We start from the raw sequence: 15,795 nt of genomic DNA, 5'->3' as shown, positions 1-15,795 counted from the left end.
AGGCTTTGGGCTTGACAAAGTAAACGCTAGTTTTATTCCGCATTTGTTAAGCCCATCTCGTAAAAGTTTTAAATCGCCTATTCACCCCCCCCCCCCCTCTAGGCGACATCCGTGTCCTTTCAATTTATAGTAGCAAATACTATAGAAATATATGAACTCTATTCAGCGATTACCAAATAAAGTCTAAAAAAAGGAGTAAATCTTTGAGATCTTCAAACTTTTTCTAAAGGCAACTGAACGCATGTGCCAAACCACAAACCTATAAATACCAAAGGGTTCTCCCATATTCTTAATTTGGGTCGTAATGCCAAAACTATGTGCATGCGTACAATCATTAAAGTAGTCAACCAACATCGGCAAGATTACCAATAACAGTATACTAGGGAAAAGCTACCGAACAATCTTGTCGACGTCGCTAGGGAGACGAGAGTATGAACCACCGTTGACGAGGATGTAGCAACCATCATAAATATTGCAAGGATAATTCTCCTCGCGGCAGCCATAAGAATGGTATAAAATCGATTTGACGAAATAGGATTTTGAAGGCTCATATGAAGGAAATTATAATATTTCAACACCATCCTTGATATCTGGAAGGAGAAAAACTTCGTACTCATGGAACCAAGAGCCGAAGATCAATTATTACGATGCATAGAATTGGAGCTCAGAAACGGAATTGGAATTCTCTAGGCCCAATTCACATGTTTGGGTGGTGATAGAATCGAGGCTTGGAAACTTCAGCCAATTCCGAGCCCACCCTACGCGGCGTGTAACTCGGCCTGGAAACATTCCGAGCGAGCGAGCTCGGAAACGCACAGAAACTGGTCCTGCGTACCGCTTCGTCCCTTCCATCGGGAAAATTGATGATAACCCCCCCAGTTGGCGCGCCTTTGATCATAACCCCCCCTTTGTGTCGCTGACATGTGGGGTCCGGCCCCACATGTCAGTCACACAAGGGGGGGTTATGATCAAAGGCGTGCCAACTTGGGGGGGGGGGGGGGGGTTATCATCAAATCATGTGGAACAACGACGATAGGGACAACGGCGATGGGTGGAGGCCTCTCCCTTGCCGAATCCAAATCGAGCTCTTCATGGCCTCTCTCCAAACTATCCAATTCGATGGTTGGTACATCCAAACAAGAATTGGAATTAGGTACCCTCTTTGATTCCAACAGAAAATTCCTAGCACATCCAAACAATAGAATTCTAATTGGAGCCAATTCATTTCCATCTTAGATTTGGAATTTTTAGTCCAATTCAATTCTATGCATCCAAACACATAAACATGCAAAATCTCAATGTGAAATTCTATGTATTGTAGACTACACAAAAATGACAAAATCTGACAGGTTTTACAGTTTTGAAATATGCACTATTCACTATTCTTAGATCCACACATTGGTACTAAGAATTTCACGTTGAGATTTTACATGTTTATCGAATTTCATCATTAGCTACATGATTTTTTTTCAGAATTTTTTGAAACTTAAAAATATGATTTCTAAATTTTTAAAAACAAAGAGTTACATGTGGCTCGGCCCTCCTTTTGTCCACTCTCGACCTACACAATGGGAATAAGGGGACGCAATTCTGTCAGAAAATAAATAAATAAATAAATAAAGAAGCCCGACAGAAGAAACCCTATAGCCGCCGGGCATCCTGTCGCCACCGCGCCGCCGCCGCTGTCCTCCGGCCAACACTACCGCGACGCCGCCTCGCCGCGATCCTCCCGGCCGCTTGTAACCTAGGCCCCCTCGCGCATCGACCCCCCCGCCGCCGCCAGCACCCGTGCGCCACCCTGCCGCCACCAAGCCTCCCTCCGGCGACTGGCGTCCCTCCGCCTCCACCCGAAACTCGAGCTCCCCGCTCTCCTCAAACAGTAGCAGCGGCCATCCCCGACCTCCTCCTCAAGCCCGGCCCTCGTCAACCAGCAGCAGCTGTTGGATTCCCCCGTCCCCGACCTCCTCCTCAAGCAGCAGCAGCAGCGGCCAATCTTCGTCCTTCTCCAGTAGCTGTTCCTGTTCCCTTTCGTCGACCCGCGTCACCAGTTCAAGGTAAGGTTGTGCACTAACTGATCAGGGCATATTGTGCTGCTGCCCGTGTGAACTGCACCTTGAAATTTGCTGTGAAATTGCACTGTGTATGTCGTCTAAAATAGCTATGTAAAATTATTGTGCATTTGCAATTGGAAAATAGGATGTTTGATTAGCAGAACAAGTTAGATATATACGTGCCTATTTTGATTTGTGATACCGTTTGCAGATACGATGCATTTCAAGTATGAAACTTGAAATACTGCCACGGAAATCATTGGCTTATAGTTTTGTTCAGATTACATAAATATTTGCTAAGTTGAGAGACAAAAAATTCACGAATCTGGACAATTTCTGAACACGCCCTTGGTATCACCAGGTCAGGTATACCCTGACCCCCTCCCCTCTCCACCCCAGCAGCCTTGATGCCCCCGGCCGGCTTCGTCCTCCTTTTGCCCCTTTTCTTGCCCGAGCCTCCACTCCATCTCCTCTGTGGAGTCTTATCCTGGCCGACCGACTGACTCCTGGGCTTCTTGGTGCCCCCCGAACCGCGCCGGAGCCACACCACCTCGTTGCTCTCCCTCCCCTCCATTGGGGTGGACAGGGAGATCCTTTCGTTCTAAGAGTGTATTGCTTTTCACCGTGAGCAATGAAGCCCATATATTGCTCCAGACAGCTTGGTTAGTTCCGGATATGAATCGATTGTTCTAACAACAGCTTCTTCTCGCCTCTGTGCACACAGTTCATCTGCTTGATTTCGTAGATGGAGATGCGGATGGGTTCTGCTCAGACAGGTGGTCACTTCCCAGTACAGCACAGGTCCCTCTCCTTGGATATCAAGGTTCGTCGAATTTGTTCATGTTGTTTGTTGCAGTTATGAATACCTAAATTAAGCGTGTGCTTTACTTCAGTCATGAATCCAGACATTATTTATTTATTTATTTATTTTTGTGAACACCTACATAAGAGCCTTTTTAATTACTCTCCAGGGTTACCATCTATGTGAATTACTTGTTTGGTTCGTTCTGAAACCTCAATTGTAATCTCAACAACATTGACCCCATTTGCTTGCAATCTGCACCGACCTTGTTTGCCACATAACTCTGAGCTCTCTTAATCTTAATATGAGAAATGGATTAAAAAAATGTGGTCAAGCCCTCCTTTCTAGTCTCCTGGGGAATGAACTTCACCGATGAACAATCAGGAGAAATTGTGTCTACTTTGTTCAACTTAGTTGCGTTACTCGTTTTCGAAAAGAATCTTGTGTAGTGGGCGGTTGTCTGAATGACTTGGTTCTGTTTGGGCCATCCAGGGCAACAAGACTGACATTGTTATCACCAAATATGAAGATAACTATCTGGTAAGTAGCATCTCTTAGGTGGTATTCGGTTGAATGCTATTTTTTCCATGTGAGATATGCTCATCTATTATTATATCGGCAGGTGATTGTGACACAAATTGGATGCATGGGGACCATATTAACTGCAAAGTAAGTTCTTTATTCTCATGCAGATCCCCTCTAATTAGCATGTAAAGTTTGGTGCATGTCTTTGCATTATAAGTTCTGCACATGTGGCTTCCTCCATGTTGTGAGGTTCTGAACTTGTTGATATTTGGAAGTTCCAACTTCCAAGTCTAGCTGAGATTTTGAGTGAGAGATGGGACACTAATATTTGTTCACGTGGGTGATCATCCAGTAGCAAAGAGATCTGCAGAACTATTGATCAGTGCTGTATAGTCTAGCTGTGCATTAAAAAAATTATTCAAAATATATATTGGTGATATACTTATTCCGTCAACATGATAGATGGCTGGTTCTTGAATATAGCACATGGTTAAATAATTTGTTCACTAAGAGGTGAAAAAGCAGCGTGGTGTATGTTCTACAGTTTGAGAGGGTTACCCTGATAACATTATGTGGAATTGAGGCATGGCCATTGTAATTTATGTTCTAAAGTAAATTTACTTGATGTGGAATTGAGGCATTATGTGTCCTGCATTCTTACTAAGCCTTCTCCCTCAATAGGAAAGATGAAAGTGTTTTCTCTGATCCAACCTACAATGTATCTGTTCTTTTTGGAAAGAGAGACGAGGTAATCTCATTAGAACATCTATATTGAAGGCCTGACTGTGGACACAGCTAATGACTGCGAAAATGTTGTGATTGCAGCCGCTCCTGCTAGCTTGTGCACGTCAACTTATTGAGCATATAAGGTTTGCTTTCTTCACCATTTAGTCATGCCATCTGCTGTTTCCCATGTATTTGAATGAATTTTTAGGTTACTATCTGCTTACCTGTCAAGGCACTGGTAGTTGGACTGCATGTAATTTGTTATAAGGAGGTCCTTAACTTCTTATGGGACAAGGCCTATATGGCTATGCCTATGTTGTATCCTTTGTCCCATTTAGTTATTGGTTGAGTATTTGTAACATTTTGAAATCAATCAGCACTAATACGCTGCTTTTTAAAATTCTCGTATTTCCATGCAAATGTTCTGCAGCAGCAGCCTTTCACTATGGTTAACATTTAATTATTCTCTCTCCCATTTCTATGCCACTTTTATACTGTAGTTATTACTTATTACCCTATCTATCCAAGTTATAAACCACTCATTCAGCTGATATACCACGGCCATTTGCTTACCTATGCATACACAAAGGACTATTATGTATGGAGGTTTGATAACTTTGTGTTACTATTTTGTATTTACATCATTCTTGTGCTTCTTTTATCAGTCACAGTGGCTCAGCTCGACCTTTGGTGATCTCGCTTGGTTTGAAGGATCATTCCCAGGTAAGAGTTGAAAGAATTTCGGTACTAAAGTTGTCAGAATCGTGATTCTGAATTGGATCGGAACTTCTATGTTAGGATCGTAAACTGTAGGGTCTTAACTTTCAGAATCGTAAAATCTTAGATTCTGCGTAGTAGAATCGTACAATCGTTCCACTCAATTTGGGTGATAAAGTCTTAGAATTGTATAGTAGAATCACGATTCTGACAACTATTACCGTCTTTGCTGCCACAATATGTCGACTACAGTTGATCGTTGTCTTTCCAACCTCTGGAAATTGTCATGTGACTACATAGTCAGCCATTACTGTGCATATCACTGTGGACTTTGCCATTTTTGTGTTCAAACGAACCAATAATATCGTAACTGTATGTCTGATGCAATTTTGGGAATTCTGCAGGGAACGCTGAAAGATGTAATTTCTGCCATCATTGAGAACCGTCTATGGTGATACTTTAACTAAGGCTGAGAGTCACATACATATTCAGTTTATCTATGGAGATGCTGACAGAAATACACAGTATGAGAGCAAAATTAGTGCTACCTTGTCATGTATGGACCTCTAAGATTTTTGAATTAGAATTTGTTCCCACTGCAATTATCACAAGGTGATCTCCCCGCTAAGTTGCTCAATGTTCAATATTCCCGTAGCTTGAGTTGGGTAGATTCCCCTAAAAAGGTGCATGTTTCTGATTTGATTTTCTTCTGCGGTAGCCTTTCATTCATACTCCCTCCAACCCATAATAAGTGCCTATGGATCAGAGGGGGTATTAAACTGACTTACTGTTTATAGCGAAGTCTTTGTCATAGTTTGTAGTATAGGCCATCCGTTTTAATGACCCGTACTAGTTCAAGCTTATACGTAGTTGCTTTTGTTCGTAAAGTTTTTTCTCAAACCGAACAGTGTACTGTGCATACTGTTAATCTGACGAAACAAACAACATTCAGTCTCATTCCATTTCCATTACCAGCAGTGATTTGCTTGGGTTGCATATTTGAACCAAACACCTTCACCAAAGTTCACCCTCCAAATTTGGGGTTGCTAACTACTCTCTTTCAACATTTTATTTGTCAAACACACATTAAAGTGTTTGTCATTTGTATTAGAAGAGAGTGTCAAGATGATGCAATGTTTACAGAAACGGGAAGGCTGCAAAGCTGAAAATAACATAAACCGAAAGAGCTAGAACAGAAAAGAAACAAAAGGAACTCTCTACAACATTTACTTGCAAATACTTAGAAGATTTAGAAAATCGGCCATCAATCCATGATAATCAACAAAGTCATGTTCACTAAAGAAATTGCATGTCATGTACAACAGTATAGACTATTGTACTCCCTTTTATTCCGTAATTCTTGTTATGGTAAATTTGGAAGGAGGGTGACTACTAACAATTTAATCAGGTACTACTCCATCCCATAATTAGCTGCTACTTTTTGTTTGAATTTGGTAATTAGCTGCTACTGATCGTTGGTAGCTGGTTCCTCTGTGGACATTGCTGCCTCGTCGCGCAGTCCGGCCAAGAGCTCGTCCAATGAGAGCTTGTTCTCCTCGTCCGTTAGCATCGGTAATTCGTCGTCCCCAGGCATGGGGAACCAACAGGGGCTCATAGCCGGCTGCATCTCGGGCCACACCTTGAACTCATCATCTTGGCAGCCTTGGGAGTCTGGTGCTGGCAGGGTTGGAGGCTGGAGCATCTTCAGGAGCTCATTCGAGTCTGCAGGTCCGGGATACTCGGCATCCTGCTGCTGCGACGTTGGCAGGCCATGCGCAAATGCTGCTGGTGGCGATGGAGGCAGCAGCAGTAGCATATTGTCCCAATCCGCAAGAGCGAAGTCGTTGACGGCCAGGTGCTGCGGCAACATAGGCGAGAGGGCCTGCAGCCAGAGCGGCTGCGGCAGCGGCGATATGGGCGAGCAATTCTCTGTAGTTACCTGCAGCAAGGGCGCCGTCAATGGCGCAGGCGGTGAACCTGTTTGCCCCATGCAGCCTGCGTGCAGCTGCCCCGGTGAGTCCGCAGAGATCAGCGTCACCCAGCTGCTGCCTGGCTCCGGTGCCGACGGCGCATCGCGAAACGTGCCCTGGTGGTAATAGTCATGTGCTTGCCCGACGCTGGCTTGCGCCTGTGAGGTCGAGGCCGCCGGACATGGTGATGGCAGTTCCTCCAACTTCGACAAACCGTTGGATATGGGAGCAACGTTCTGGCCTGCCTTCTCCTCCTCCTCCTCCTCCCCCTCCTCGTTCTCCTTCTCCCCCTTCTTCTTGTAGATGCGGTACAAGGCCAAGTCCGCGACCTGCAACAACTAGGGAAAAACATAACCCTATCACTCTAATTCTGAAATTCTAATTTGGTTAGGCCAGTAAGTTCGTAGGATTGCAAGCCATGTGAGTTTTTCCTAGTCTACTTCACATGCAATTCAAAAAGTAAAATTCACCTCAAGTCCCAACTTCATGGAAAATCCTTTTGTTTCCATCACAACTACGCCATGTGACTTGTCATTTTAGCAGAAGTTCTGTGTTTGTCCTATGGTGCAAACAAACAATTTGTACTACACATTTTGTGTTTTGAATTCATATGAATCCTATGTGTTTTGGACTACAAAACAAGGCAGCAAAGCGGCCGTTGGAGGTCCCGACTAGCATCTCCAGGATGCGGCAAGTTTGGTTCTGAGATTAGCTAGATGAGATGTGCTTCGGAACTAATAGAAGGCAACGTGCATAATGCGACCATTTAGGTTTCTCGGCGATCAACATTGTACGACCTAGTACGGCAGCTACTATTAGGAATCCCAACAACAAATGTTGCAAAAACAAAACAACAAATTTATTTGAGAACTCCCCAATTTGACAACATTGGCACAATATGCATCTACAATCAATAAGCTTAAAATTTAGACTCAGTTTGCACATGGAGAAAGAAAAAAACGATATATTCCATCGTGAACAGTAGCTAGTTAAAAAATAACTCTTGTAAGCAGTGAACGCAGCAGAAACCACACCGGGCTACATGTAGCCTGATATTCATCAAAATTCCGAAACAACACTTTGAAGTTTCAAAAAAATCTAGAGAAAAATTCTAGATATAGTAAATGACGTATTAATTCCACAAATTTGCAAAACCTCAAAGCAAAATACTCAGTGTTCTAGGCTACACGAAAATGACTAAATCTGACAATCTTAGGAGATTTGAAAAGTTGCACTGTACACCATCTACAATTATATTAATTTGGCACTGGCCAGAATACAGATTATCTCACACTGGTTTTTTGCACACTCATAGAATGGATCATTATCTACATTCATAATTTTTGTTCATATTATTTTGAAGTTTTAAACTTTTGATTTCATTTTAAAAAAAAGTGGGCTACATGTAGGCGCCCGTCCTACATTTTGCCACTCTCGTCAAGGCAGCTACTATTCACAAGTATCTTTTTTTGTTGCTTGGACTGTAGATCAAGTTGGATTGATCTTTTATCTTGAGCTTTGCCATTTTTTTAGAAAATCATGAAGAAAATTTTATTATCTCACTCGTCATCTAGTATCACCGTCAAAACATCATTGCCTTTTAGCATTATCTTATGTTATGGTACATGGGGTGGTATTTACTTTGTTATTTCTGTTTGGTATGCATAGCTATATAGTAGCCGACCCCATCTAGATGCGCATGTGGATAGATGTTTACCTTGCCGTTGCGTCCAATGATGGTGGCGTACTCGTGCATGCCCCACTCGGTCAAGCCGGAGGGGTTGTTGGTCTTCTGGTAGAAGGCCAACGTGTTGTGAACGCCGACATCGACGCGGTGGCGCTTCACCGGCTTGCCGCCCCCCGAGGCCTTCCAGGTGCCGCCCTTGGCGGCGCGCACCGGGTTCGTCTTGTTGCCCCGTGGCTCCGGGAACACCCTGCGGCTGAAGAAGTAGATGAACCCGGCCTCCTCGTGCCCCCTGTACGCGTCTGCAAGCTCCACCGGGTTCGATCAAATATCCGATATATACCACGGGTTGATTTCATTCAGAGCGCTCGATTGATGGACAAGATCAAGTAATGTTAGCGAAGAAGTAGTAGTGGGAGGTGCGCGCGTACTGTAGAGGTCGGCGGGGTGGTGTTCGAGGATCTTGACGTCGTGGAAGATGTTGGGAGGGTAAGGGAGACGGCGGCCGGCGCGCTTGTCGTCCAGGACGCCGATGAGCTCGATGGGCTTGGGAACGAAGTGGTAGCCCCAGGGGAACCCGTGCCGGTTCCTCCCGTCGTCATTCTCCACGACGACCTTCTCCTCCATGACGGCGCGGGCGGCCGGTGCGTTCTCCACCTCCACCAAGACGGTCTCCATGGCGTACGTACGCGCGCCGCCACGAAGTCGATCGCGCGGCAGGGCGACGCCCGGTGGACTGGATCGAACTCGGCGACGACGGACAGACACGGTCGACGAGGCGAGAGGAGGTATCGGCAACGGTGCCTGTGCGAGAGAGTACTGGTTGATCCCGTTTGGGCTTTTTGGGCGGGGAGAGCTGCGTGCGCATTTGATTTGATTCCGTATCTGGCGGTGGACAGCTTCGAGATTTTGTGACGGGGTCGACAAGGAATAAGTTGGGAAAGGATGGGATCAGGACTATTTTTCATTGAATTAATTTGTAGTAGTCCATTTTTAGATGTCAAAAATTTATCTAAATTCGAATGTATCTAAATGCAATTATTGGCCATATATATTTTTGATTTTGTTTTAATTCGAATTTCGAGGTAAAAGGTAGGAGTATTTTGGTAGGCGCCAAAATAACCGAATTCATCAAATCATTGAAATTTGCGCCCGGATCAGGGCATGGCTACACGAGTAATCACTACCGAAATACTGTTGTTGCTGAGTACCGAGATTTTTCCCGACCGTAATATTTTCGAAACTCTGACAAATAGCTCCCTTTCCAAGTGTCAAAGTACCAAACACTCAGCACACTGCCGCTACTCGGTAAAGTGCTAGAAAACACTCACCAAAGGGCGAGGAAAACACCCGGCAAAATCCAACATACACTCGACAAACATTGATTCTCGGCAAAGATTTAGTCCATGTGGGAATCCTGGCCACAAATTGCGACGACGTCACGGCGGTGGGGCTTTGACGAGTCTACCCTGACAGACGCTCGACAAAGAATTTCCCAAATTCAACCCCCTTTTCCTCCCGCGGGAGCGAACCTTCCCTGAATTTTCCCGCTATTTCTTATGTCTTTGCCGAGGGTATGTTGGAAAACATTTAGCAAACAACCCTTCATTGCCAAGTGTACGAGGGATTACACTCTGGAAACAACGCTTCCCGCCTTCGTTTCCAGCATTTTCCTTCCCGCATTCGTTTCCTGTCATTTCCTTCCTTCCATATTTCATCCCTCGTGCCCCTATATATAGCCCATCTTTCAAACTCAGAATTCACAACTCACTCGGTGGTGTTCTTTATCTCCTCCCATATACATTTTTGTTATGTTCATCGAGTACAAATCGTCCAAATGAGATTGGCTATATCCAGCGGCCATGTGATACCCAACACACATGGCTTCCCTGAGCCACCGGTGGACATAATCAGTTTCAACCATGTGCTTTGTTACATCCCACTTGGTGTGTTCTTTCTGTTCATCGAATATAAATCATCTGGATGAGACTGGCCATATCCTACGGTGGCGGACATAGCCATTCTCAACCATGTGCTTTCTTACAAGCCATTCGGTGTTGTTTGGAGTCCTAAAAAATACATAGGCAATGTTGGAGATCCTTAGGTGGTCTAAGCTTAATTTTTGTTCGAATAATCGAATGAAATCACCTAAGAAGTTTATAAATTACCACATTGTATTTAACCATGGTGGTTATTCTGCTACCATATCCACTCCTCACTCGATCTAAGCGATGTTACTAAATCATGATGGTTTCTTGCGGACGGTGGATGTTGTGAGGGAACTAGAAGGGCATCATGCGCACTAAAAAGAGTACGGGAAAAAGAGCAGGGAACTTTTGTCCAAAAAAGAGCAGGAAATATAAGGTGGGAAAAAGGAGGGAATATTTTGGCGAGAAAAAAGTGTGGGGTTTTTTTAGCGTGAAAAAAAGGAAGGAAAAGACACATAAAATTAGACAATGCGAAAGCCCGTGACCGGGTTCACCGGAGGGAATCGCGTGAAAGCGAGATCGTACCTCCCATAAAATTAATGACACATTTTGACCTAAAAATAAATTTTGCAAAAAATTGTAGAATAAGCGAGATGACTCCTTCCACGGGATCTAGACTTATAAGGGGAAACCCCCACCATGGATCCACCGGAGGGATTCTTGTGAGAACTTGGGCTCAGCCCTCGTTTCCCATGTTGATATGACCTAACCATACACAAAGAGAAAATTACATTGAAAACTGAAAGTATAGAGATGGTAAACCTAGAGGGGGGGTGAATAGGTTTCTACAAATTTTAATTCTTTCTTTGCAATATTAGGCTTTACGGAATATAAAGATGAGCCTAATGCAAACTAGGTGAAGCAACCTATATGAGGATACAACTAACTCAAGCACGAAGGCTCTCACGAGCAGTTTAAATCACAAGTAAGGAGTTCGGTTAGAGATAACCGATAGCACGCGGAGACGAGGATGTATTCCCGTGTTCCCTTGCTTTGCAACAAGGTACGTCACGTTTGGAGGAGTGGAGGTCCCACGAAGGATTCCCCGCGCCACGAAGGCTCACCCTATTCTCCGGAGCCTATCCCACGAAGGAATAGCTCACTCACTTGTGGTAGACTTTGAGGTAGCCTCCAAACCTTCACAATCTTGCCCGGAGCAAATCCACAGCCCGGATGCTTCCGGACTCCTCTTGCCCACCTAGGGTTTCCAAGGAACCCTAGGAAGCAAGCTTCTCAATGAATACAAGGGGGAATGAGATTTGGCTTGGTAGAACGGTAGATCGGGTCCTCCTCTAGTGATTCCCCGGAGGGATTTGAGTTTGGGTGGAGGAGGAGGGAGATCTGAGGCTTTTGGTGTTTCTAGCAATGGAGTAGGAGAGAGAGAGAGCTCAAGAACAGTTTATAGTATGTTGCCTAACCCTTCCAAGGTAGAAGAAGGGGTATTTATAGTGTTCTTCAAAATCTGGCCGTTGCCACTTGCCACCTCAGCATTCTTCCCGACAAACCCGGTCAGACCGGACAACAGACCGGACAGCCCGGTCGTGAGGCCGGTCAGACCGGACTGGTGACCGGAGCACCTTTGCGTCGTCCTGGCGCTTCTCCGGTTGGTGCCCGGTTTCCGACCGGTCGACCGGCCAGTACGCCGGACTGGCCGGTTGCTGGCCCGGTTGGACCGGGCAGGTGACCGGATTTCTCCTGTAACCCCGTTTTGATTGTTGTTGAAATGGGGGGTCTCCTTTAGCCTTCTTGTTCCATTGATACACCTTTATACCTCTTTGGCTAATACCTGGAAATCATCTAGTAGTCATGTATTAGTCCAAATACACTAGCACGGTGTCATTGTTACCAAAATAATGGATAAGGGTAAAATACCCTTACAATCTCCCCTTTTTGGTATACGATGACAAACCGAGCTAGAGTCACAAATAGATATTATGATAAGCTCTAAACCTTGATTCCATATAAGATATTACGAAAGCTCCCCCATAATGTGTGCACTTGGAGAATTTGCGTTTGAATGCAAAGTGCACCATTTGTGAAACATGAGAAGCTCCCCCAATATCTTTAGGAAACAAGCATGGTATGGAGATGTGCATATCAAGATATATAAGCATAGCACACATAAACATCCTAACATAGAGTAGCACACATAATAGTCGTCCATACACATCCATACATGAATTGTTGGAAATAGCAAATGGTTCTTGAAAAACTCAAAGTAAACAAGCACAAGCCATATAAAATCCAAATAAGGCAACTCCCATGGCTTGTGGCATTCAAAGAACCCCGTGGTCCTAGACTCTACTCTCTTCTCCCCCTTTGGCATCGGAACACCAAAAAGGCGAAGAAAAGAGGAGAGATGCTAGCGCACCCATCAGTAGTGACCAAACCCAAGCGAGGAGGAGCTCTCGCGTGCATCATCATCAGCCGCATCATCATCATCACCCGCATCATCATCAGCATCCTCAGCAGCATCAGCAGTAGGAGTGGGAGCACGAGCAGCCCTAGTAGGAAGAGCACCATGAGCGTACACGGAGTAGTCGAAGTTCTGAAGCATCTCATCGGTAAGAAGAGGCATCTCCCACTGAGGAGCTACCACAGGCTCCATCTCAGGTCCAGGAGGAGGAACAGGGTGGTTCCTTGAGGCCATGAATTCATTCTGGCGCCTCCGTGTCTCCTGAGTCATAGAAAGAGTCTGATGTGCAACATCATTGTTGTTCTTGCACATTTGGAACATGCATGTGAAGAAACGAGCAGCCCCATGCTGGGAGCGCCGAGAGTGACTGGAGCTAGCATCATGATCATGGTGTGCCTTTGAGCGGCGCTCAGCGGTGGGCATCATGGAGGGAACGTCTGGACGAGTGGCCTCCTGAATGGGAAACCTGAAAAGGTCCATGATGACTCTTTCACCACGAACGTTCCGAGGAGCGGGAACAATGTAGTTGATGAGCCGCTGAACATACTGGGCGTAGTTAGGAGTCATGCGGTCCAGAACGGCTCTCTTCAGTTCACAGTAGATTAGATCACAGCCATCAATCTTCCTTACCCTGTCAGGATGGCAATAGTACATCAAGTTGAGGTGATAGTTCCGGACTTCACTGTGGTCGCCAGACTTGCTGATGAGGTTCTCACGGAACAGCTTGGCAAGTACCAGATAGGAGTAGTACATCCCATAGATAGTGGGAGGTCCAGGTGTAGGGTTCGCAGGATAGCAGAAAGAGATGTCACCCTTTGTAAGCTCCGGACCGTGAATGAATCCCGTATCCCGGATTACTCGTCATCACCACAACCCATGGCTGCACGGAACTGAGAGTAGGAGCATGAGTACTTCGTCTTGCCGGTCATCCAGGTGAGGGTGCGGTCCTCATCATCATGGAAGAAGACGGTGCAGTGAAACTGGCGGACAAGGAGGGGACAAAAGGTAGGATCATCTTGGGTATCATCCGGCTTGAGACACACAAGGTCATACAATCCCAGACCCTTCAAGGTTTGAACCACAAAACGATACTTTGTGGCTTCATGCAGGGCAAGCTCGTCAGGATTGATGGCCTTGGGTGATACAATATTACCATGCTTCATGAACTCATGAGAATCATAGAAACCCTCCCAGAGGGCTGCTTGTGTGTTGGTCCAGAAGGCCTTGTCCGAACGAGTGTAAGTTGGCTTCTCAAAGCGATAAGGATTCAGTGTCCTCCATTCCTGCCACTCAAGACGGTTTGCAAGCCCAACATTGATGGTTGGCACTACCTCATCATCCTCGTGGACAACTTGCTTATCCTTGTGCTTGGTAGCAACAGACTTGGTTCGACCCCGAGCTGAGCTGCCAATGTCAGTATCCTGCTGAGCTTGAGGAGGAACGCGGCTACTAGAACGACGAGGAGGATCAGTCCTTCCTCTCTTGGGAGCACTGCCACGTGGTGGCTCACCACTCCAACTACCTGTGAATGAGAGAATAGAGCAAGGATAGCAGTGGGGTAAGTGTACATGTCATCAGTAAGAGAGAAACCAAGAGAGCATAGCATATATTCAAGTGTAGTGATGAATTTGTGCGAAAACTGGGCAGCTCGGCGCAGAGGCCGGTCAAACCGGATAGCAGACCGGACTGGCCGGTTTCCGACCGGTTGACCGGGCCCTGAACCGGGCCGGTCGGTTGAGCGGCCGGTCGACCGGGCGAGTGACCGGGTATGTCGAGTTGTGATGATGTGCCCAGATTTTCTACCACAAAACCATGCAAAAGCTCATAAACTTGAATATAGACTATAGCAATGTAGTGGAGAAGTGCATTGTGGTGTGAGACACTCTAAAGGCATGAGGACTTTACAAACCCTAACCCTAACCCTAAGTTTTCTCAACTTTCCTCAATATGTGACAATGGGAGAGGGAAAGCAAGAGGGAGAGGGATAGAGAGAAAGATTTACCCGAAGACATTGTCCTCTTTGCCCAAGGGAGCAAGAAGAACTCGTGGAAAAGCCTTGAGGACCAAATCCCCAAGATCTCCCAAAATAGCTTGAGAGGGACCAAATCCTTGGGTGAAGATGCTTGAGAGGGCCCGATCTATGTTTGTGTGAAGTTTGGGGAGAAGCTAGTGGTGGGAAGTGCCTAGGATGTGGTGGAGATGGTCAGGGCGCCGGCCATGGAGGTTGGAGATTGGGGAACAATGGGGAAGAAGACCCCAAGGGGTATCCCTTCCCCAATATATAGGTGGCGGCGCGACCGGTCGAGAGTCCGGTCAGACCGGGCTGGTGACCGGCTGACCCGGCCCAGACTCCGGTTTCCGACCGGTCAACCGGACCGTCCGGTCAGGGACCCGGTCCAACCGGACCAGGGACCGGCCAGCCCAGAATTTCCTAATTTTGCCTCGTTTTTGCCCCTATGCTTTGTGTAATGTGTGTGAGTGCTCAAATGATGACATGTACATATAGATAGATAGATAGATGATGAGATGAGCATAGACATGGGGTTGGAAACACAAAGTTCTCTAGGCATACCCATTGGAGAGAAAATCCAAACAAGATGTGAATAGCAACAATGGGCATGATTCGAAGTGTATATCAAGAATCATAAGTCATTTTTGGAATGATTTTTGCAATAAGATCATTTGGCCTTATATAGTCAAATCAATTTGTAATGAAGGCTCAATGAGGGGCGGGGATTACTCCCCCTATGTGAAAGCGCAAATGTCATGTGACCGCGAAGAGACATGCTTGGGTCCATATAATGACATTGGGTCTATTTATGTTGCACACATAGGTATGCATCATACCAAGACATGGTAAGATGACTATCCCCATATGTGCTATGCCTCTAAGCTAGATAGCAAGATAAATGCAAG

The 15,795-nt window shown here is 45.7% G+C and overlaps 1 protein-coding gene across 1 annotated transcript; it reads left to right on the top strand.

The window, feature by feature from the left end:
* Positions 1 to 1,996: 1,996 nt before the first annotated feature.
* Positions 1,997 to 5,489, top strand: LOC124699086 (proteasome assembly chaperone 3-like). The gene is made up of 8 exons (XM_047231454.1): positions 1,997 to 2,054; positions 2,776 to 2,874; positions 3,346 to 3,393; positions 3,476 to 3,522; positions 4,060 to 4,126; positions 4,204 to 4,247; positions 4,770 to 4,827; positions 5,226 to 5,489. Exons 2-8 carry the CDS (start codon positions 2,797 to 2,799, stop codon positions 5,274 to 5,276), a joined length of 393 nt encoding a protein of 130 aa, XP_047087410.1. The 5' UTR covers positions 1,997 to 2,054; positions 2,776 to 2,796; the 3' UTR covers positions 5,277 to 5,489.
* The last annotated feature ends 10,306 nt before the right edge of the window (positions 5,490 to 15,795 follow it).

Source organism: Lolium rigidum, chromosome 3 (assembly GCF_022539505.1).
Source record: "Lolium rigidum isolate FL_2022 chromosome 3, APGP_CSIRO_Lrig_0.1, whole genome shotgun sequence".
NCBI lineage: Eukaryota > Viridiplantae > Streptophyta > Magnoliopsida > Poales > Poaceae > Lolium > Lolium rigidum.
The sequence above is the reverse complement of the archived record's forward strand: the minus strand, read 5'-3'. Positions and strand labels throughout refer to the sequence as shown.